Source organism: Polypterus senegalus, chromosome 1 (assembly GCF_016835505.1).
Source record: "Polypterus senegalus isolate Bchr_013 chromosome 1, ASM1683550v1, whole genome shotgun sequence".
Lineage (NCBI taxonomy): Eukaryota > Metazoa > Chordata > Cladistia > Polypteriformes > Polypteridae > Polypterus > Polypterus senegalus.
The window spans coordinates 297,258,410-297,280,435 of NC_053154.1; the positions used below are offsets into that span (position 1 = coordinate 297,258,410).

Sequence of the window (22,026 nt, forward strand, 5' to 3'; positions counted from 1 at the left end):
ACTTTAAAATACTTTTTATTTTGCAAACAAGGTTTCAGAAACTGGATACTAAAAATGCAAGTCATATTCTCTTTACAGTAATTTCCAAAGAATGTTAACAGCGATTTAATTACAAGTGTAGTGCTCTATTATGCCTGCAATCCTGAGGAACACCCGGTACTCTGCTATCCTCAGACCTCATTCTTTACAAGTAAACGTCTGGGACTGCTTGGATTTACGTTATATTTCTTTTTTTTCTCTCTCTCCCTAACTGAGGCGGAAGTTTTTCTTCCTAATGGTCTGACAACATTGAAATATTTCATGTAAATACGAAAAAAACATTGCGCCACAATGTAGTAAATATTTGACGCACTTCGTACTGTTAAGAGCAAACTGTGCGGCTTGTCTCCAAACCTTACCGCTGTTCTTTTTGTGTACTGTGCGTTTATTTGAAGACTGTTACACTCCCGAACTTGACGACGAGGTAACAGTCTAATAGTTTACGGTGCATCAGACGAAAGGTTTCGGTTACCATTAAAAGTAGTCTTGTTGAGGTTCCATTTTCTCCAGCTGCACAGTCAGCCGAGGGTATCTTTCTTTGCCTAATCAGGACAAGGTCCTGTGAGCTGGCAGGGAATACTACACTCCCCAGAATGCACCACTTTCTCACACATGCGCAGAACACCACATTCACAGGAAATGGCGTAGGATTTGAAGGAAGCGGGCGGGCAGCGCGAAAAAAGAAAACAAAAGTGCGCTTGACTTTACTTGTTCGTTGGATGTGTTTTGCCTGCCCGGTTTATGTCTGCCGCGTTAATTTTCGGAGCACTTATATACACGGCTTTCTGGCTTGAATGACGGATAATGTCAGCTAAAACCACTCCTTTTTAAAGGTTAGTGAAGAGAAGATAAAAGGTTTTAATTGTGTGAAAACCATTTAGTAAAACGTATTTGTTAAACCTCTACCAATTAATGGATTTAAATTATTTAAGGAAATAAAGGTAATTCACGAAACAAATAACTTGTATATTGTATGATAAAGATACAACTTAGTACGAGACGATGCCGTTCGGATTCAGGTAGTGCTGTTTTTGTTATTCTATTGCAGTACCTTAACGTGCCTGTTTTACTTTCTATTAACTTGACCAATCCTATGTGACAAGTTCATCCATCCATCCATCCATCCATCCACTTTCCAACCCATTGAATCCGAACACAGGGTCACGGGGGTATTAAAATTAAATTACAATTAAAAATAGCTAATTTGAATGTGTTTTTTAAAGTTTTCATCATTTCAACGTCTATTGCTATACTGAAATAAATGTCAGTGTCAAACATGGTTAAATTCAAAGTGAAAATGACAGACAGATGGACAGACACTCACTATGTCCTTCATGAACTATGCCATATGTGGCTCACACGTACAGTCATGTGATAAACTAAGTACACCCCATGAAAACTGCTGACTTTTTCAACACATTTGAACTGGCACAAACGTTACATGTTTATGCAAACAGTGCCAACAGATAAAGATGATATACCTGAACAAATGACACATCAAACTGACATGGTGTTTTCTTTCTCATAAACCAAATGAATAGAAATGCAGATTTGTAATGTGGAAAAATTAAATATAGCTATCCATTTATCTCCACTTCAAATCCGTAAAATTAGAATCAGATGTTCCAGAGTAGGTGCCAATGATCACAGTCTCCTTAGAGAGTGTGCAGTTGGGTCCAGTCTTATTTAAGATAAGAGTCTGGTTTTCTGTTTGATGTTGATGTGTGTGGAATCATCATGCCAAGAACAAAAGAGCGCTGGCACTCAGGAAAAAGGCTGTGGATACATGAATCTGGCAAATAATTTCAAAAGGAAATATCATCAACAAGTGGTGTAGAATTCAAATGACTGCTAATTTGTCCAGGACTGGCTGGCCCAGCAAATGCAATCCAAGTGCTGACTGTTTTATACTAATAGAAGTCCCCAATCCATTAACTCCAAAAATTAATTGCAGCATGTACTGATAGTTGGAAGTCAAAGGTAGTGCATCAGCAATCAGAAAAAGATTGCATAAATTACATGTGAATTTAAGGTGTGCTAGGAAAAAGCTTTTATAGTCCAAAAGAACATTGGAGCAAGGCTACAGTTTGTCATTGAATATGTAGGCAAAGACCAGGGCCCTGATATATAAATGGTGCGTACACACAAAAATGTTGTGTATGCCCGTTTCCACATTCACATCGTAATGTATAAAAACTAAACTTGGTGTAAAGCCACACACATTCTCGTGGCAGCCTTCACCATTGTGTACGCACTTTTCTGCTTTGTTTTGCAAATTGGTGGCATGCAGCATCAAAGCAGTGCTACTCTTTGTGTGTGGTCTTCCTTTTTTCAGATTTGCATCAGTGACGGGATTTATCAATTACACCAAAATTAATTGCGTATTGTTTACATATTTAATTCACTTGACTGTAAACATTCATAATGGTGCACGCAATGAACAAATTATTCCAAATACCAGACCTGCTTTTGCATTGTTAATCTCCGTGCACCACTGTATGTGTGTGTGGTATCTTAGCTCCACAGCAGCTGATCGGAAAGCTCTATGGTGGGTTGTGTCGAGAGTACAGAGGATTATCGGGATACAGCTTCCAGCCGTGGAGGAAATTTATAGCACCTGCTGCCTAAGGAAAGCCACCAGCATCTGCTTGGATCCCACTCACCCATGCCACAGTCTATTTGAATTACTCCCATCCAGCAAACACTTCAGAGCCTTTCCTGTACAGACCTCGCAGTTCAGAAACAGTTTCATCCCATGAGCTGTGTCCATCAAGTGCTTGCGGCAGAACTCCTTGTACTTATAAGTACAATTACCTCACTGTAAACTTACACTACATCTGTAACATTGCACAACCTGATCCACTGTATGAACCATTTGCACTATCTGCACTGTATGCACATGTTTATTGTACTTACACATTCATATTGGATATTTTTCATTTTTTTATCATATTATTATTATTATTGTTACTTTATCAGTTTATAGGAAAATGCATTTATGGAGGATTTGCATATTGAATCTCATTGTACCATACAATGACAATAAAGTAATTCAGTTCAATTCAATAGAAATAAGCGTGTGTTTACAAATAATGGTGGCTGGCTTCTAAGTTAATTTAGATTTCCAAGAGTTATCTTCTTGGAGCTGTGTGCTATTAGAATACCAGGACGTGTACCTGATATTTTTATGATGAAGTCCTTTAAAGTATGCATATTGCATTTTACAGATAAATTGTTAACTTTATTTAAATATGTGAGGGAGCGGTGGCACAGCGGCAGGGATGAGCTGGCGCCACATCCAGGGATTGCTCCTGCCTCACATTTGATGCTTGCTGGGACTGGTGCAACCCTGGATGGATGGATGGAATACTTAAACATGTATAACAAAGATATTTCAATGTTCCATTACATTTTTGTAGAATCAGCGTTCTAAGCTTACAGCTGGTTTGACATTTATTACAGAGATCATTGTGTGGCGATTGATTACATGGAGAAAGAAAATGGAAGCACAGGAATTGGGGGTTGGTACGTTTGACAGAGAGAGTACTGGTGCATTAAATTATTCCATTCAGGGTCACACATGTGCCAGTAGGCATCTTGTGGCAGGTGGGAACAATCCCAGGACAGGATTTAATAGGATATAGCGGGTCGGATAATGGATGGATTAACTTGCCATATGACAAAGTGAAAGCATGTTTTCATAAAGGTTTACAAATTTATTAAAAACCAAAATCTGAAACCTCTCTTTTTTATAACTATTCAGACTCTTTGCTGTGGCCCCCCAGATTGTGGTCTGTTGCATCCTGTTTGCTTTAATGATCCTGGAGATGAGTCTAGAACTTGACTGGAGTCCACCTGTGGCAAAATGAATTGATTGGGTATTGTTTAGAAAATCACACAGCTGTGTATATAAGGTTCACAATTCACACTGGATTTTGGGGCAAAAACCAATCCATGAAGTCCAAGGAACTTTTCTGTAGACCTACATAATCAAATTGTGTTGAGGCGCAGATTAGGGCAAAGGAATAAAACCATTTCTAAAGAGTTTAGTATTCCTAGGAGCAACATGTCCCTAAATAATTGTGAAATGAAAGGAATTTGGAACCATCAGGACTCTTCCTGGAGTTGAACATCCAGCCAGACTGTGTAACTGGGCAAGAAGGGCCTTCATCAGGAAGGTAACCAAGAATCCAATGGTCACTCTAACAGAGCTTCAGAATTTCTCTGCTGAGAGGGGAGATTCTGTCAGAAGAATGACCATTTCAGCAGCACACCATCAATCAGGTGTTTATGGTCGAGTGGCTAGATGAAAGCCACTCAAGTAAAAACCATATGATAGCCTGCTGGGAGTTTGCCAAACTGCACTGTTTTATCTTGGTAGAGTAATATATATATATATATATATATATATATATATATATATATATATATATATATATATATATTGCTCTACTTTCCCCTATTGTATTATTAATATTTAGCCATAGAATGCCCAATCTCATAGACTTACCACTGTATATAACTTATCCCCACCTTCCCTTCTATATCTATAACCTCAGGCAATTAGATGTAGTAAAAAGACAAGAAGGAGTTAAGTTACACATAAAATAATGTATTACTGATAATATTCATAAATAACAACAAAATGCAAAGTACATTTGAATATTGGCAACCATACAACCTGATAAAATGGTGATGTGTAATTCAGGTGGCACACAGACTTGTAGTTACTTAATGTCTCTAGTAAAGGCATCATTGGTGCTCAGCTTTTAGCCACATGTCTGTTCAAAATGGCTGAAGCTGTGCTCTTCATTGTGTTGTCTTCAGTTCATGGTGTGATGGTCTTCTTCAGTTGTTAGCAAGAGAAAGATACTTCTACATCATCACAGGTTAGCAAGAGAGATGCTTCTTCATCATATGTTGGTTAGAAGAGAGAATGTGGTTGAGCAAGCAAATTTATAGGTTTTCTGTCCAGCCCCCTACAGCCAATAGGATATCATGGTACTTAAAGGCCTCTGAGACAAGCCAATTCCAAACAGCCATATCTCAGACCAATGGGGGGAAATAGTACATCTTAACACCTGCAACTCCCCAAGACCATATGTTAAGCTAACCTGGCTTTGTGTGGGGGATGAAAGAAAACCTTTAGCAAAGAAACACTCGCCAAACTAGTTTAAGACACATCTCCCAAATCCTGTCGTAAGATTACAAAGAAAAGTCGTAAACGGTGGGGGGGGCTTGGGGTGTTTGCAAACACGAATGCCTCTCACCAAAGTAACACTAAATTACATTGCCTAAATTACAAATAAAGACGTACAAAACATTTATCAAGTTATATGCAAAATCTTACATCACAACAGGCATGTAAAGGACTTTGGTGTAATCAGACAAATCACTGCTCATCACTTTCCTAATACCATCCCTATGGTGAAGCACAGCGTTGGCAGCAGCACGCTATGGGGGTGCTTCGCAGCGAAAGGGACAGGGAGACTGACCAGAAACGAGACTGATGAATGCAGCCAAATGCAGAGAATTTCTTGAAGAAAACCTGCTCCAGAGTGCGCACCACCTCAGACAGGGGCAACAATGACCAGAGAAATACACACAAAACAATGCTGGAGTGTCTCTCAGATACGTTTCTGACTATCCTCGAATAGTCAAGCCTAGCCAAAGCTCAAGCTTAAACACCATAGAACGTCTGTGGAGAAAAATGAAGATGGCAGTTTAGAGCCACTTTACATTTAATATAGAAGAGGAGAGGATCTGCCAGGATGAATGGGATAAACTGCCCAAATACAGGTGTGCAAAACTCACAGAGACTTACCCAAGAAGACCTGAAGATGTAATTACTGCCAAAGGGCCTTCCGCAAAGCACTGAATTAAGGGTCTGAATGCTTGAGAAATTTCAGTTTTGGATTTATAATAAATTTGCAAACCTATCTGAAAACATGTTTTCACTTTGTCATTATGAGTTATTGAGTGTAGATAGATGAGCAAACATTTATCCATTTAAAATGAAATCCACAACACAGTAACGCATGCTAAATACAAAGGGGTCTGAATACTTTCTGAATCCACTATAGGAAGGGGGCTAGTAAATCTGATAAACTTGTGACTATTTCCCTATATCCCAACGTGTCTTTTTGTTTATAAATTATGTAAAACAGAGTGTTTGATCACCTCAGTCACTGTATACTGAACAACAGATTCTGTGTTTGAATTACTGTTTTTAAAGGGTTAACAATGGAGACCCCCAATTCATTAAAGTCCAGACCAATCTATACAACACCAGAAGACAAGCTTACTTCTAGTGAACCACAAACCTCAACAAACAAGCAGGTAAAGATGAAATGTTTTATTTCATATAAATATTACTTTTTTAATGTAAGTTAACAGTTTTGGTGAGATGTGCTCAAAAAAACAAAAATAATTCAAGTTAAAGCCAAATTGTACAGTACACCTCCATACTGATTATTATTGCTTAGTTTGTTAAATTATTAACACAGTGTAATTTACTGTTTAATTATTTAATATAACCACTAAGTTTTGCAGATTTTAACATAGTGTTTTATGAATAATGCCTGAAAACTCTTAATGTATGACTTGCAATTTGCACTTTATGATAAATACGTGCATCTTTTTATTAAGATGTTTACAACAGTGCAGTGGTGGGTGCCGGTCACAGCTCTGGAGTGCTGAGGTCTAAAGCCTGCCATGGCACTGCTTGTGTAAGGTTTACGTTCTCCCTGTGTCTGTGTGGATTTTGTCCTAGTACGTTATAAAGCTGTGCATGTTCTGGTGATTGGTAACTCTAAATCAGCTTCTTTTAGTACCAAACACATAGGTTCAAGTTCTTTCAATGTATCTGTGGCTTTGTCTCTGTGTACTTTGCTGTGCTTCCCACTTACCAAAGATGTGTTAGATTTAATTGGAATCTCTAAACTTGCCCCATATGAGTATGTAGATGTGTATCTGTATGAGTGGGTCTCATGCTACTGAGGTACTGTAGGTTATGGCTTCTGTGACCCTGAAATGGATTAAGCATGCTTAATAAGAGATTGAAACTGACCTGTTATGAAGGATGTTGCCATGTGAATAACCTGGCAGGTCATCCTGGATTTGCTCCAGGTTTACATGTCTAATTGCAACATGGCTGTTTCTGATCTTTATTGATAAACCATGACCAGACGATGATTTACTACTGAATTTGATTCCAGTTTTTTTTTCTTTTAGACATTGAGTGACACCCTTAGAGAGAGATTAAGGAAAACCAGACGTTCCTTTACATCGCCATTCTCTGTGGCGAAACGGCTTAAAATTGATGATGATGCTAAAGTGGAAGCCGTGTCTCCAGTTCCCAATGGAAGTTCAGACAAGATGAGTAATGATATTACTGGAGAGAAGGCATTATATCACACTGTGAAGAAACATATAGCCTCCACTGAGCCACTTTCTGTTGACACAGACACTGGTGAAGTGATTTCCTTGCGGTCCCAGTCTGTTTGCTTGCAAGCACTAGTTGATCTGCCAGAAACGGAGCTTAAAATTTTACATGATGCACTGAAGAAAGAAGTACAAGAGCAAGAAGAGACGCTTCGTAGACTGAGCATGGCGAAAATGTATAGAGCAAAGGTACGTAAGTAAGAAGTCTATTCAAAATGAACTGCTGATTATTTGTGAGATTGCGATAAGGTTTTAATGAAGGCGATATGTTAAATGCAGTAAATTCAGAAAGTATTCATACCCCTTCACTTTCTCACACATCGTTGTGTTGTAGATATACATTTTCCATTTTTGCTCATCAATGTACACTCAATAATCCATAAGGACAAAGGGATTTAGTTTTCCTATGTCTGTGTTGTTTACTTTCTCGCATACAAAGTGTAGGGAGAAAGTATTGTATTCGTCCAAAGATTCAATGTCAAGATTTTGATGAATCTTGACGTTTTAGACCTCCCTGAGTCAAAAAAATAGCATTTTGGAATTATATCTGTGTCTGTCTGTCTGTGTGTGTGTGTAAACACGATAACTTGAGTACGCTTTCACTTAGGTCAACCAAATTTTGCAAACAAGTATTAGGTACAAAACATAGATGTCTGTCAACCTTTCGGCTATACTTTACCTTTTATTCATGCAGCTGCAGAGTCTGATTTATTCAAACTTCCATCCATCCTCCAACCCGCTATATCTTAACACAGGGCGCAAGGCAGGAAACAAACCCCGGGCAGGGCGCCAGCCAACCGCAGGACACACACACACACACACACACCCACACCCACACACTAGGGACAATTTAGGATCACCAATGCACCTAACCTGCATGTCTTTAGACTGTGGGAGGAAACCCACGCAGACACGGGGAGAACATGCAGACTCCACGCAGGGAGGACCCGGGAAGCGAACCCAGGTCTCCTTATTGCGAGGCAGCAGTGCTACCCACTGCGCCACCCTTATTCAAACTTACTTTTTAAATAATTGTGCAATATATTATTAGTTTGATTTGATTTGTACTTGATGGTTCTTTAATATAGAGAATATAAAAATATAATAATTGTCTTGCAGTTTATTCCTCAAATATCCATCCCCCATATCTGAGTATATGAGAAAGTCTATAGGGGAGACCACTCCCGATTTTTTTTCTTTTATGTACTTCAGTCCAACCCCCAAGAACAAACAACCCACATCCTAAAGATAAGCTGGTTAGGTTGACTATCAGTTCTGTCGTAGCCTAGCTGATGTGGTCTATGATAAGCAAACAGTACTGTTCTGAGTTGGTTTCTTTGCTGTGCCTGATGTTACTGGGGTGAACTGTAACAACCAGGCTTGGAAAATGAATTAATGTGTTTAATAGCTAAAGATAAACAACTACGAACATTTTCATTTTAACAATTTATTAAGTGCTTTAAAAGTTCCCCAAAACACTTTTTAAAAAAAAAACAAAACTGAAAGATGTATAATTTACAAAGTATGTGCAGTAATTTTAACTTAAAAGTGAGTTTATGTATTAAAATGCATATTATGCTTATTATATTAGTATATAAAAAATAATTTAAAAATTGAATTCTAAAAAAATATTCATTTTTCCCCTTCCTAGAATGACTTGGACGTGTTGCAGTGTCTGATAAGTAAATGGAGATTATGCAGCCAGTCAGTGCTGTATGAGCTGCAGTCGGTTCTTCCTTCAGACAGCAGTAAGTTGAGTCTCACTCAGCTTATTGATGGCTTTGGACTCGATGATAAGATACTGCACTATGACAGAGTAAAGGAAGAGTTTCTGGATATGTAACCTGCCTATGATTATTTAGAATACAATGAAATGTGGTTGTTTTTTGAACAGCTCAGTTTCTTGCTAAAATTCTATAAGTTTAGTATTTAGGTTCCATATTTATAGTATGTATTTAACTTTTCCACACTTAAGATAAATAAATGCCATATTGCCAAACTTGTAAAATCAAATTGCAGTCTAGTTCACTTGATGCTTAGACCTATCTATTCCCTGTTATTTCACATAAGAAATTCTAATATTGATTTTGTTAGCATACCTAGCATGGTGAATTTATCTTGCTTTGATAAGTATGTTTTTGATTTTGTTTTCTGCCCATGGGAATTACTGCTGGATGTAACCAAAAGTAGTAGACAAATTAGGCTTTTAGGTAACTTTAGTTTATTTACACCTTTATGATATAATAACTTTATTTACACCTTTATGATATAACAAGTCCTAAATTCACTAACTGACTATTTTATTTTAATAATATTTGGTGCACTCTTTTTGATAATATGATTTTTGTTTGCCTTATTTAAGAACTGAAATATAAACCTCAAGGCTGCATCATTTTTCCCCAAATATTTGTAATTACCATAATGCCAGCTATACACACCTAACTATTCTGCTTTGATTTGGATTAAACAGGAACACATCAAACCTTCTGATTTTTATTCATTATTAGAATGAAGAATGTTGGAATTTTCAGTGTTCTAGTTGCACCAAAGCAGGAAAAGTTCTCATCCTCAGTTTCTCAAGTTTATCTTTTAGTATGGCTGCTTCTTGAGCTTGAGTCTTTGCCAGATCCACCAGTTTCTTCCTCTGAACAATGTCCTGGTATCGTTTTTTATTATTCAGTGCTATGTTATCTTCCACAGCTGTTTGTAAATAATTAGAAAATAGATTTTTGGTAAATATACCTTTACCCCAGTAATAAAAGGCAAAAATATAAACATACTTACCAACAGCATCATAGATTTGTTGTCTTTCTGCAACAACCATTATCATTTCCTTTAGCTCCTCATCCAGGATGGTGTTGTCATCTGCCTTTACTTTGATTTGTCTCTCTATATCTTTAATAATCCTCTTTACATTTTTTACATTTTTCTGATGGTTCTGAAATGCAAAGATACGTGTTTGTACAGTGCATTATGGTATGTGCAGTGTCATAGCTATTCATCTTAGTCCCTGGAAGGTACAGTAGCTTCAAGATGAGTACAGTGTTTTGAAGAAAGTTAATGTGTTATGTAGAAATACTGCATATTGATGTTGTAACATTGAACAGCAAGAGTGCATCCATTCCTTAACTGTCTTGTTAAGAGTATATTTGTTGTTTTATTCTCAAAAGGCTTGTAAACAGTAACACACTTACACAAGCTTGGGTGTGAATGTCTGAGAAAGACTGCAGGAGCCTAATTCTGTTTGTTTAGGTGACCTAATGAGAACTTTCCTGATAATATATTTTTATGAACAAAATTTGTGAACAGAGCTCATTTCTAAACCTAGGCTTCTATAAAGCTTCTGGTAGTGGAAAAAGTAATTGGGGCTCTTCTCAGAAACGCCCTCTTAATAACGTCCTAGGCTAAAGAGAGAGACAGAGAAATTGATATTTTAATAGAGGCGCCTTTGGGGTCAGGATGATGGGGCATTCACAAGAGAGAGAAAAAAAAGTAGGATGGCCAGAGGCAAGACCCAGTTGGTGATACTAATGTAATGCAACGTAATGTCTTCTGTAGCAGGATGGTTAGAACTGCTGGTCGAGAGTCTTGGGAAAAAATTCCTGCTAAGCCACTGTCAGTGTGGGGTCTGTACCTTCACCTCATGTGACATTTTGTGTTGTCCCCCAGGTATTCCAGTTTTCCTCCTACTTGTCAAATGTGTCACTTAAGGTTAATTAGTGATACTAAAGTGGCTTTTTGTGAGTGGACTCTGTAATGAAAAAGTGATCAGCAATCATATTATTCTGTTCCTCTCAAGTCTGCCTTAATATTTATGCTGCCACAAATACAGTTTGTGATCCATTGGGTTGGCATTTCTAATTCAGTGCATATAGTACAGTACTAGCAAAGAGCTCTGTACAGTTTAAGGCTTGTACCTTTACTTGTGCAGCAATGGTTTTCTCCAGAACTGAAATCTGATGCATTAAGTGGCTTTCATGATCACGTTCATTCAGGTACTAAAAGAAAAACAGAACATAAAATTAATATTGATTTTGTTTATGTTTTATTCATACAGAATATTTTATTTAGAGTATAGAATTTCTGTGGGGTTGATGTTATATGACATTGCCAGTCTCTCAGCTTAACGAACTAACTGCTCAGATTTGTAATTATTTGTCTGTGCGGTTAGCTGGATATTATCACCTAAAGATGAGAGGACAAGGCCAGTTACTGTAAACTGTAGAATTATTTATTTTCTCATAACTGTATAATATTTGCTAAATTGTTTTACAATAAAGTACAAGAAGGATGGTTCAAATTGCACCCCTGACTCCTTGTGTGACCCTGAGCATGTCACATAAAAATATCATGCACTTATGATTTGCAAGTCACTTTGGATAAAATATCAGCTGAGTAAATAAATGTAAATAGTGTGTTTTGGCTGCATATTTATAGTCCAGCTTACTCTCCACATTTGAATTTCAAGGGGAACTAGGAATTAAAACATCATGAAATAAGAATCTTACCTCTTGTAATTCCTTGGAGAACTTCAGCATTTGAATATCTCTATGTTTATTGTTTAAATCCTCCATCTGCATTTTCATTTTCAAGTGCTCCCACTCTTGAATGATGATCCCCTTTCGGAAATCTTTAATTTTCATCATGGTGGCAATCTTCTGATCCCCAATAGTCTTCAATTAGAAAATAAATTAAGAAGTGTGACAGGAGTAAGCTGACAAAAATTTAACAAGACAACTGACAATGACAATTGGTACTATTAGTGGATGGCCTGAGTGTCTACGGATTGGTACTGTTTTCTTTTTCAGTGTGCAGTTTACTGGTTGAACTTCCACTGGTTCAGTCTGTGGTTTTAGAAATGCCATCACCTCAGTGTTTAGTTTCCTTTAGATAACCATTATCTGTAATGATTACTCATGAAAATGTTGGCTTCTTTATTTTGTTAATGTAGGCAGTGGGTGCAAATGACAATGCTTCATATGCAGAAGCAACAAATACCTTACCATTTACAAAAATCAACTTGAATTTGGGTGATTCGGTAATGACAGTGATTTCTAGTACAACATTATTGGGCTCCTTTTAAAATTTAGTCCAAAGTTGTAATCAGTAAAGATAAAATACAATAGCAAAAAATGAATTACAAAAACAGATCACATGTTATTTGCCACTGAAACAAATTTCAAAATCTGCCACATTCTACCTTAATTGTTCCATTTAGATCTTCAACAACACTTCTGTGGAGAAGAACCGAGTCTGAATAGTCTGTTATAAAACTGTCACTGTCCACTTCCACTTGTCCTTGTTTTAGCAAGATCTGCACCATTAAATTCAGTTGGAACTGAACCTTAACGTCCCGTAAGCTGTAAAAACATGATCATATCATTAATCTCTATTTTACGTAGTGCCTTTCAAAACAAGAAACTTTGGAGAAACACTAGCCAACCAGCATGTAAGGAATGTTGAACTCACAGGGCTGTTCAGGATACTTTTTTTGACAATTTTATTATTGCTAGTAACTCATTGTATTTGATAATGTAATTTTTCTGTATTATTTCCATTAACTTCAACAGAGAAACAACAGCATGTACCCTCTTCTTGTACCAGTTCTGAATCCCTCCCTCAGAGCCGTTTCTTCAGTAACCTTACCATCATTCCCAAAACGTTTGGACTAACAGTGCTCTTCTAGGAAGCCTCGTCTCCTTACACATTTTCTTAATTGCCTTTGAATGTTCTTTGTTGATTCCTTCTCAGTCATAAGAAACTCAAAAACTGCACATTGTTTAAAATGCACATCATCACTTTATGGTATTATGAGTAGGAACTGCAGATGTGCTAGGAAGCTGATTGTTTAACGGTGCTGCTTGGTGAAGCAGGATATTTCAGATTAACCAGACAGGTTAGGTGCATTGGCGATCCTAAATTGTCCCTAGTGCGTGCTTGGGGGTGTGTGTGTGTGCGCCCTGCGGTGGGCTGGCACCCTGCCCGGGGATTTGTTCCTGCCTTGCGCCCTGTGTTGGCTGGGATTGGCTCCAGCAGATCCCCGTGACCCTGTGTTAGGATATAGCAGGTTGGATAATGACTGACTGACTGACATAATGAGATGCAGGCATTTCCCATTAATTCTGAAGCATAGAAAGTACTCCCAGTTTTTTCTGGGCAAAACACAACACTCTTTGAAGATTAAAAAACATACAGAAGGAATTTAAATCATCAAATTAGAATTACATGAATGCAGAATACCAATAATTGATTCTGAATTTTGGAGACCTGCTTTTTTCACAAAGATTTGGGGATATAGAAAATACATTATCTCAGAAGCAATTGGGAACAAGACATGAAAAAACACTAGATGAAGCCCCTGCCAGTCTCGCATCTTATACACTCCCTCTCAGTCATGCCAGGCCAGTTTGAAATGACTAATAAACCTAACAAGTACAGTATTTCTTTGGGCTGTAGGAGGAAAACTGAGTACCTGCAGAGAAGTCATGTAATCTCCACACAGAGAGACGCCACAAAGGGAAATGAACCCAAGTCTATTTTTAGCCAAGCGCCATTGGTATAACACTGTGAGAGCCAAGCAGGTATACATTTTAATGTACCAGGTACACCGGAAAGATAAGTTGAACCTGATCCTGAAGCTGTAAGACCACCACTCCAACTACTGTCTATACTGTAAAGAAAGGTTATTACCTCTTAGTATTGTTAAGATATGTGCATTTTGTGACTGCTTTACATGCAGAATGCTCCTCATACTTACACATTGAGATTTTCTACAATGTTTTCAATTGCCTGCCTATTCTGTTCATCCTCCTCCATTCTCTTATGTAGAAATGCTTGCATCTCAGCTAGAGTGAGGGCTTTCCGCTTTACCTTGAAATGCAAAATTAAAAAGAAGTTTTAACAGCAACCCGACCAGTAGTTTCAAAATCAGCTTTTACCTTTAAACAACATGTACAGTGACTGCCTGGAGGGGAAAGATGATTACTCATTAGCAAATCGCACACTTTTTGTGTATTGCATATTGCTTTTCTATCTTGGCGATGCACTGTACAAATGCGGTAACCCTCTATATTTCATTCTTTCACTTTGTGTATCCCTTCGTTCCATTACTGTAGGGTGCTGAAAGTGGCCACAGCCTATTCGAGTGCCATCCATTGGAAACCAACCCGCACACTTAGACGAGGCCAGTTCAAAAGTGTCAAGTCAAAAAAATGTACCATATCTGACATGTGAGTGAATGCCAAGTGCCCACACAGACACTAGGAGAGTGGGCAGACTCCTCATCAACATTGCCAAGTCTTAGACATGAAGTTAGGACCACTTCTAATTCTGTCTGTCCTTAAAACATAAACATAATATTCTCTAGCCCGCTTAACCCAGTTCACACAGTTACTGTATTTGTTTCCTTGTAATAATCTTCTAAATTCGTATTCTGGAGAAAACACATACAGAATTTAAGTTCCAATGTACTGGATGAATGAGGCAAATAAAATTAGCTTAAGACCTAATTTTCACTATATTGCAACAACTGAACTTTTAAAAACTAACAATTTTTATGAAAATACTTTCACATGGGCACATATATTCCCTGAAATTACAGTATGTAATTCATATTTAGTAATGTTTCATTTTCCATAACAGCTGACACATAACCTCAAATCTATTAAATCTACTTTAGGGTCACGTCGAAACAAAGCTTCATCTTGATAGCCATTAAAAGTAAAAGGGCACTCTTGTGAAATACTTTACCTCTTGTTCACTTTTCACTTTGGTCCTTCTTGACAGACAGAACCTCTCCCAGACTGGCAGACCAAGATCCTCTGGTATGTTTTCTGGTGCATCCAACTCATCCATTGCAGACATCAGATGAGAGAGGGCCTCACTGACAGCCTGTGCAGATCCTGGTCGATCACCAAAAGGGTTTGTTTCTGCCTGTGTTCTTATCGTTTGGACCCTAAAAATGACACAGTATAGATGATCACATTGTTCTCTTTATCAGTAACTGCCTTTTCAAAACTGCATCTACATGAATTACACATTATCCCAATGAAGAATGTGAAAAAATCTGGGGGATAATTGATGTGCTGAGGAAGGTCATGATAAGTGAAAGTATCTTCCAAGATGATGGCTTCCTCTGACTTGGACCAAGGCAGAGGCAGTAAAACGTTTGTTATCACTTTAGTTCAGTTCGTTTGGAGCCACAGTGGTTTTTGGATTGCATTCTTGTTGGCTGGGAAGGCTATTCCTCCTTATAAATGAAATAATACTTTCTGAATTAGATGTTTTGCTTCCCTCAAATTGTGAAATAAGGTCTTTTGCTTATTATATACACATTACAAAAGCTGTTAAATTTAACTTAGTGTCGCTGGGGCTGTTGTCAATCCTGGCAGCACTGGACAGGGTTTTTTGGAATTAGACTTGTGTCCTGATCCCTGAAACTCGAGACTTGGAACTGCCCACCTTATACAGGAGACTTTGTGGGATCCAGCACCCAGGTGTAGTCATTTCTTATAGAATTGTCTTCCAGTACAACAGTTTATAGCAGCCAGGGAGCCGGGGGTCTATTGGATGGGCTTGTTGCCGATGCCCTTAGTAATCTTTATATTTTATTGGTGATAATGGGTATATTGGGTCACTTCACTCAGGGGCAATGGGTATGTTATTTGCAACAACCCTGTCTTATGAGTTATAATAACTGTATTGGGTAGGGCTAGATCTTTGTCACTAACATTATTTAATTGTACACTGGGATTGGTCATATGATGATTTGTGCATCTGTTGGTTTATAAGAATGTGAATAATAGATGGATGTCTATTCTGACTCCCATTAATCTCCTATTAATCCCTTATTTATTAAGAAGTGCTGATTATTAATTTTCTTTAATTGATTGAATACTTTCTGTACTCTGTCGAGGAGTCATTTTACCTTTGATTAGTGGTTTCTTCACCAGCTGATGTACAGACATCTCATACCAACAGGTGTTAGTTCTATATGTTATACTTTTGATTGTTCAACTTGTACTGTGATGTGGGATTGCATTGGACAGAGCTCACTCCATGCAAATGCGCGCACACACACTGGGGCTGATTTAAGAGTTGCCAATTAACTCAGCCTGGACATCTTTAGGGCATCTTTAGTGGGTGCAAAAACCTACACAAGCACGGGGAGAATGTACAAAATCCTCACAGACAACCCACACTTATGCACGCTTTATTTGGCTGATTTTCAGTAATTCCAGTAGGCATAGGGTTGGGTTGCTGGAGAAAATTACAGTACCCAAAGAAAATCCTATGCAGACACAAGAGGATCATGTCAACTCCATTCAAGAAACCACTGGCCTGGGAGTGAAAACCACATGTCTGTTTTAGAGGAGACATCAAAACATTCGTAAATCCATCCATTTACTGAACCTGCTTTTTTCGTTACAGTGTCACGGGTGCACGGTAGATAGATGCTAACCCTTGTAGGGAACTCGCATGTCCATATGCAGAATACTTGCAGTCTCCTTCACCCTATCATACAGCTTTTGAGATGTCGGAGAAAACCTATGTGGACATAAGTAGAACTTTTAAACTCCACATACTGTAGCCAGGGCGGCATGGTGGCGCAGTGGGTAGCGCTGCTGCCTTGCAGTAAGGAGACCGGGGTTTGCTTCCCGGGTCCTCCCTGCGTGGAGTTTGCATGTTCTTCCTGTGTCTATGTGGGTTTCCTCTGGGTGCTCCAGTTTCCTCCCACAGTCCAAAGACATGCAGGTTAGGTGGACTGGCAATTCTAAATTGTCCCTGGTGTGTGTGTATGTGTGTGTGTGTGCCCTGCGGTGGGCTGGCGCCCTGCCCAGGGTTTGCTTCCTGCCTTGCGCCCTGCGTTGGCTGGGATTGGCTCCAGCAGACCCCCGTGACCCTGTAGTTAGGATATAGCGGGATGGATAATGGATGGATGGATACTGTAGCCAGTGACTGAAACAGGACATGAACTTGTCCCTCTGGTTGTGATCCAGCAGTGTGTCACTAGCTGAGAGAAGGAGTTAAATTAAAGGATCCAGAAAACCTTGTGTTTAGCTTTGCCCTGAAGAGAAAGCCCTATAGAAATAGACTCTGAAGTCCTTCATTTAGTCAGAGTACTAATTAGAATAGTTTTATATTAATTTAAGATTAAGAACAGCTTTGTTAAACACCACAACTTTTTTATGTAATGATAATGTGTGTATGGAGCCCCCTGAGGGGAAATGGTGTACATTTTGTTTGGGGGAAACTATCTATAAGTATTTGTTTGTTTTCAAGTAAATGTTAGAATTGTATCCATATCTTTTATAATACATTTTTATTCATTCATTTCTGTTTCGTCCAGCAGGATGTGATCCAGGGATGCATAGCGCTGGTTGCTGTGTTATGTCGATTTGTGACATTGTGGGTGTTACGTCACTTAACAGTGCAGGGTCTTGGATGACCCCTGTCTGAACTTTTCCTAATAAAAATAACGAAATAACTTTAGGATCCCATTTAAAACAATGTCTCAGCTATGATTACAAACAGTACTGCTTGCCTGGATTTTTTGATTTCTAGTTTGTGTTTTTCATTTTAGCCATTCAAAAAATGAATAAAACCCAAAGTATGCTGTTTCCATTTCAGAAAGACACTCTCATTGGCCACAGGAATGACTTATTTCGTATTTCTTAAACAGAGGTGGCAGAGAGAGAATTTTCACCTCCATTATTTTCTGTTGTGTCATGTTGGTGTGGAATTAAGCATATTAGCAGAGAAATGATGAACAGTGTGGTTAGATGAGCTAATGTCTCCTTTGTCAGTTGTACCTGTTGTTTAGCAGGCCTCATCACAAACATGTTAGAGGTCATATTTATCTGTATAAAAACCAAAGCTGTAACACAATGTATGGCACTAAAAAGAGCAGTGTTAATTTATAGGTACAGTATATAATAGTATATCAAAAAAAAAATAAATAAAAATCAATGTATGTGTATATATTTAATAACTTTAGTCATCCAAGGAGCTCAGATTTACAGAATATATAGAATACAGTATATATAGTATGTATTATATATAGATATAGGCATAATAGATTAAAAGGAATTAGGGACAGGATGTACTTCTGAAGAAAAGTTCACTTATCAGCCTTACCGAGGTCTCCGCTTGTAGAGTTTGTACAACTGGTCAACCATATGAGCATGGACATCAGTGAATTCTTTTCTGAATCCTCGATCAAGTAGCTGTCACGTAAAAAAAATAGTTTTACACATTTGAGCAGTTTTGGTCTCATCCAAGAGCAAAGACCTTATAGTGTGATGGATGGCAAGTCAAACTCACCATGATGGCAAAATGCAATGGGAGACCTTTGAACTTCCCCCTGCCCCATTGCCAGTTGGTCATGATGGCCGTGTGGCACAGACTGCTGCTGGCTCCTGCTAATTAGGAGATCCTTCATCAGAGCTGCTGTGCTCTTTTCAAACCCCACTGTTAATTCTTAGAATTTATTTTTAATCATCGACCATATCAATCTGAGACAAAGATATTTGGAAAACCTGTAGCACCACAGCATCCTTGCTATGTTACTCCATCCAGTGATTGGATGGAGGACTGAAACAACCTCATGAGTTAACACCAGGAAACATGTCACATCAATAGGGTTGCATTACATTGTATATACTGTACAGTACTATCAGTTATGTAATATTGAAATCTTGCAAAACTTCTTATAATACATTAAAATTATCTGTGTGGGAACACCCCCAACTCAACCCAACCCCCATGTCTGTAACTGATTTTGTTTATATTGGCAATTAATTTATTCCTTTATCCAAAAGATGTGCATGTTAGGCTAACCAGGAACTGTGAATTGGCCCTGTGGGAGCTAGTTGGTGGTGTGCGAGTCTGTGAGTCTGCCCTGTACCTGCTGGAATAGGCTGCAGTATAAACAGAAATTTACAATGATTTACTCCCTTGTGCATTTGTTTTCCAGACTTGTTACTTCCAGTATGGAGTTTTGGGGGCAGCGCAGCTTTTCTACCATAAGTAAATGAAGGTGAAGAATTAATCCTGAAATATTGTGTCTTTGAAACCCTAATGGCCTATCTTTCATGGTTCCCAAACAAGAGCAATGTTCAAACTCCACACACAGCATACTGCAGCTGGGAACTGAGCTCGAACTGAGGCGCTGTGATGAGACAGTGTCTGCCACTAGACCACTGTGCCAGTGTAACATTTAATTATCATACATTTTGATATGAGTTGTACATTTTAACCTGTGAGTGAAAAGGTTACTTAACGTTTTCTTATGTAAGTGACAAATTTTCCTAATGCGAGTGTAATTGTTCAGAGCAAACTTTAGACAACAATGTGACCTTTTGAATGCTAAATTTTCTGTGACAGGCATTTATCCTGCGGGGATATTTTTAGAAACAAACGAAATTGTTAGAAAAATCAGATGTGACAGCAATTCAGTGTGACTGGTGCACTGTGCAATAGCGGACTCAAATTAATCATAGAGCCAGAGAGTGGTGACATGTTGTATGTTGTTCTACAAGTAAGAATTTAATTGTACACTTGACAAAAAATGACTCCGTAAACCAGTAAAATATTGCCTACCTCTGGAAAAAACTTGAGATTTAAAACGGACACATGGCAATGAAAGCTAGATGTGCTAATATGGATTTTTCGGAAAGAGTAACATTATCATCTGTATTGAGGATCAGATACAGCCATCCATTTATAGCACATTCAGAGAGTATTCAGACCCCTTCAGATTCTGCACACGTTATTGTGTTTTAGGTTTAATAACTTTGCCATTTTGCCAATCAATCTACATTCAATAGCCCATAATAATAAAGTGAAAACATGTTTTCAGAAATGTTTTCAAATTTATTACAAATCAAAACACTGAAATTTCTCATTCAATTAGGTATTCAAACCAAGAATCGGCATTTTCTAGAAACCCCTTTCGCAGCAGCTACAGCTGTAAGTTTTCTTGTGTTAAGTCTTACACCTTGGTTACACCTTGCCTGGTGAAGGGACCTTAGCTACTTTCTCCTGGGTTGAGTCTGTAAAGCTTTGCACACTTAGATTTGGGCAGTTTACCCCATTCTTCCTGGCAGATCCTCTGAAGCTCTGTTAGATTGGATGGGTAAACTGCCATTTTCAACTCTCTCCACTGATGTTCTATGAGCTTTGGCTGTGGCTGTATACGTCTGTCATGCTGAAAGCTGAACTTTTGCCCGAGTCTGAGGTCGTATGCACTCTGGAGCAGGTTTCATTCAAGGAACTCTCTTATTATTTGGCTACATTCAAACTTGTGTCGTTTCTGACCAGTCTTCTTGACCCTGCCCCTGAGGGGCACCACCATAGCATGATGTTGCCACCACTGTGCTTCAAAGTAGGGATGGCATTAGTCAGGTGATAAACAGTGTGCTTTGTCTTCATCAGATACCGTGTTTGAGGATTTGCCCAAAGAGTTCAATTTTTTCCTCATCAGACCAGATACTTATTTTTCTCATGCTGTCGGGAGTCCTATAATTTGGCAAACTGCAAGCAAATGACTGATGGAATGCTGCTGTGATGCTCGTCCTTCCAACAGGTTCTTCCATCTCAGCAGAACACTTCTGAAACTGTTAGCGTGACCATTGGATTCTAGGTCATCTCCCTCACCAAGGCCCTTCTTACCCAGTTTCTGTTTGGCTTGACAGCCAACTCTAGGAAGAGTCCTGGTGGATCCAAACTTCTTCCATTCCACGATTATTGACACCATTGTGTCCCTAAGAACACGGAAAACTTTAGAAATTGTTTTGTTCCCTTTGCTCTGATCTATCCCTCACCACGGAGGTCTACAGAGAGCTCTTGGACTTCATGGATTGGTTTTTGTTTTTACATGCAGTGTGAATCGTGGACCGGACATCCAAAGGGGTCTGCCTTTCTAAATGATGTCCAGTCAACTCATTTTGCCACAGGTGGACTCAAATTAAGTTCTCGACATGTCTCAAGAAGAATTAAATTAAGTAGGAGGCTTCTGACCACAATTTGGAGTGCTATAGCAAAAGGTCTCAATACTCACATGAGTAAGAGATTTCAGTTTGTGATTTTTAATACTTTTGCAAACCTTTCTAAAAACATGTTTTCAGTTTGTCATTATGTGTTACTGAGTGTAGATTGATGGGAAAAAATAGCAAATTCATGCATTTAAAATTAAATCTACAGCACAAAATGTGTGCACAAAGTGAAGGGGTTTGAGTACTTTCTGAATTAACCGTACATCTCCAGCCAGCAGTAGTTCTGTTGTCAGAATCTGATTAACAAAAGGGGCCTAGGAAGGCAGATACCAGTTAACCCCACTGAATACAACCGAGTTACCAAAAGAGGCGTATGAGAATATAAAATGTTTCTTTTGTCGTGGATGGGTGAAGACCAAGTAAAGCTTCACTCTTGTCATAGTACAACAGGAGTGTATACAGTGGTGTGAAAAACTATTTGCCCCCTTCCTGATTTCTTATTCTTTTGCATGTTTGTCACACAAAATGTTTCTGATCATCAAACACATTT

The 22,026-nt window shown here is 38.4% G+C and overlaps 2 protein-coding genes across 2 annotated transcripts in view; one reads left to right on the top strand and one right to left on the bottom strand.

The window, feature by feature from the left end:
* Positions 1-669: 669 nt before the first annotated feature.
* Positions 670-10,084, top strand: sfr1 (SWI5-dependent homologous recombination repair protein 1). Its single transcript, XM_039734490.1, has 4 exons — positions 670-872; positions 6,275-6,378; positions 7,273-7,671; positions 9,134-10,084. The coding sequence occupies exons 2-4, from the start codon at positions 6,283-6,285 to the stop codon at positions 9,323-9,325; spliced, it is 687 nt and encodes a 228-aa protein (XP_039590424.1). The 5' UTR covers positions 670-872; positions 6,275-6,282; the 3' UTR covers positions 9,326-10,084.
* The window catches only part of cfap43 (cilia and flagella associated protein 43), a 76,866-nt gene continuing 64,825 nt past the window's right edge, over positions 9,986-22,026 (bottom strand). The window contains exons 31-38 of the mRNA XM_039734477.1: positions 18,619-18,707; positions 15,232-15,436; positions 14,240-14,352; positions 12,683-12,842; positions 11,991-12,155; positions 11,400-11,480; positions 10,267-10,420; positions 9,986-10,182 (exon numbers count right to left, since the gene is read on the bottom strand). Coding sequence (XP_039590411.1) covers positions 10,010-10,182; positions 10,267-10,420; positions 11,400-11,480; positions 11,991-12,155; positions 12,683-12,842; positions 14,240-14,352; positions 15,232-15,436; positions 18,619-18,707 — 1,140 coding nt within the window. The 3' untranslated portion in view covers positions 9,986-10,009. The remainder of the gene's footprint in view (positions 10,183-10,266; positions 10,421-11,399; positions 11,481-11,990; positions 12,156-12,682; positions 12,843-14,239; positions 14,353-15,231; positions 15,437-18,618; positions 18,708-22,026) is intronic.

Bases quoted from the DNA above. Each gene is read 5' to 3' on its own strand.
- sfr1 (XM_039734490.1), top strand. From the start codon at position 6,283: ATGGAGACCCCCAATTCATTAAAGTCCAGACCAATCTATACAACACCA. The intron at 6,379-7,272 runs GTAAAGATGAAA...TTTTTCTTTTAG, and splicing joins AAACCTCAACAAACAAGCAG to ACATTGAGTGACACCCTTAG. The intron at 7,672-9,133 runs GTACGTAAGTAA...TCCCCTTCCTAG, and splicing joins CGAAAATGTATAGAGCAAAG to AATGACTTGGACGTGTTGCA.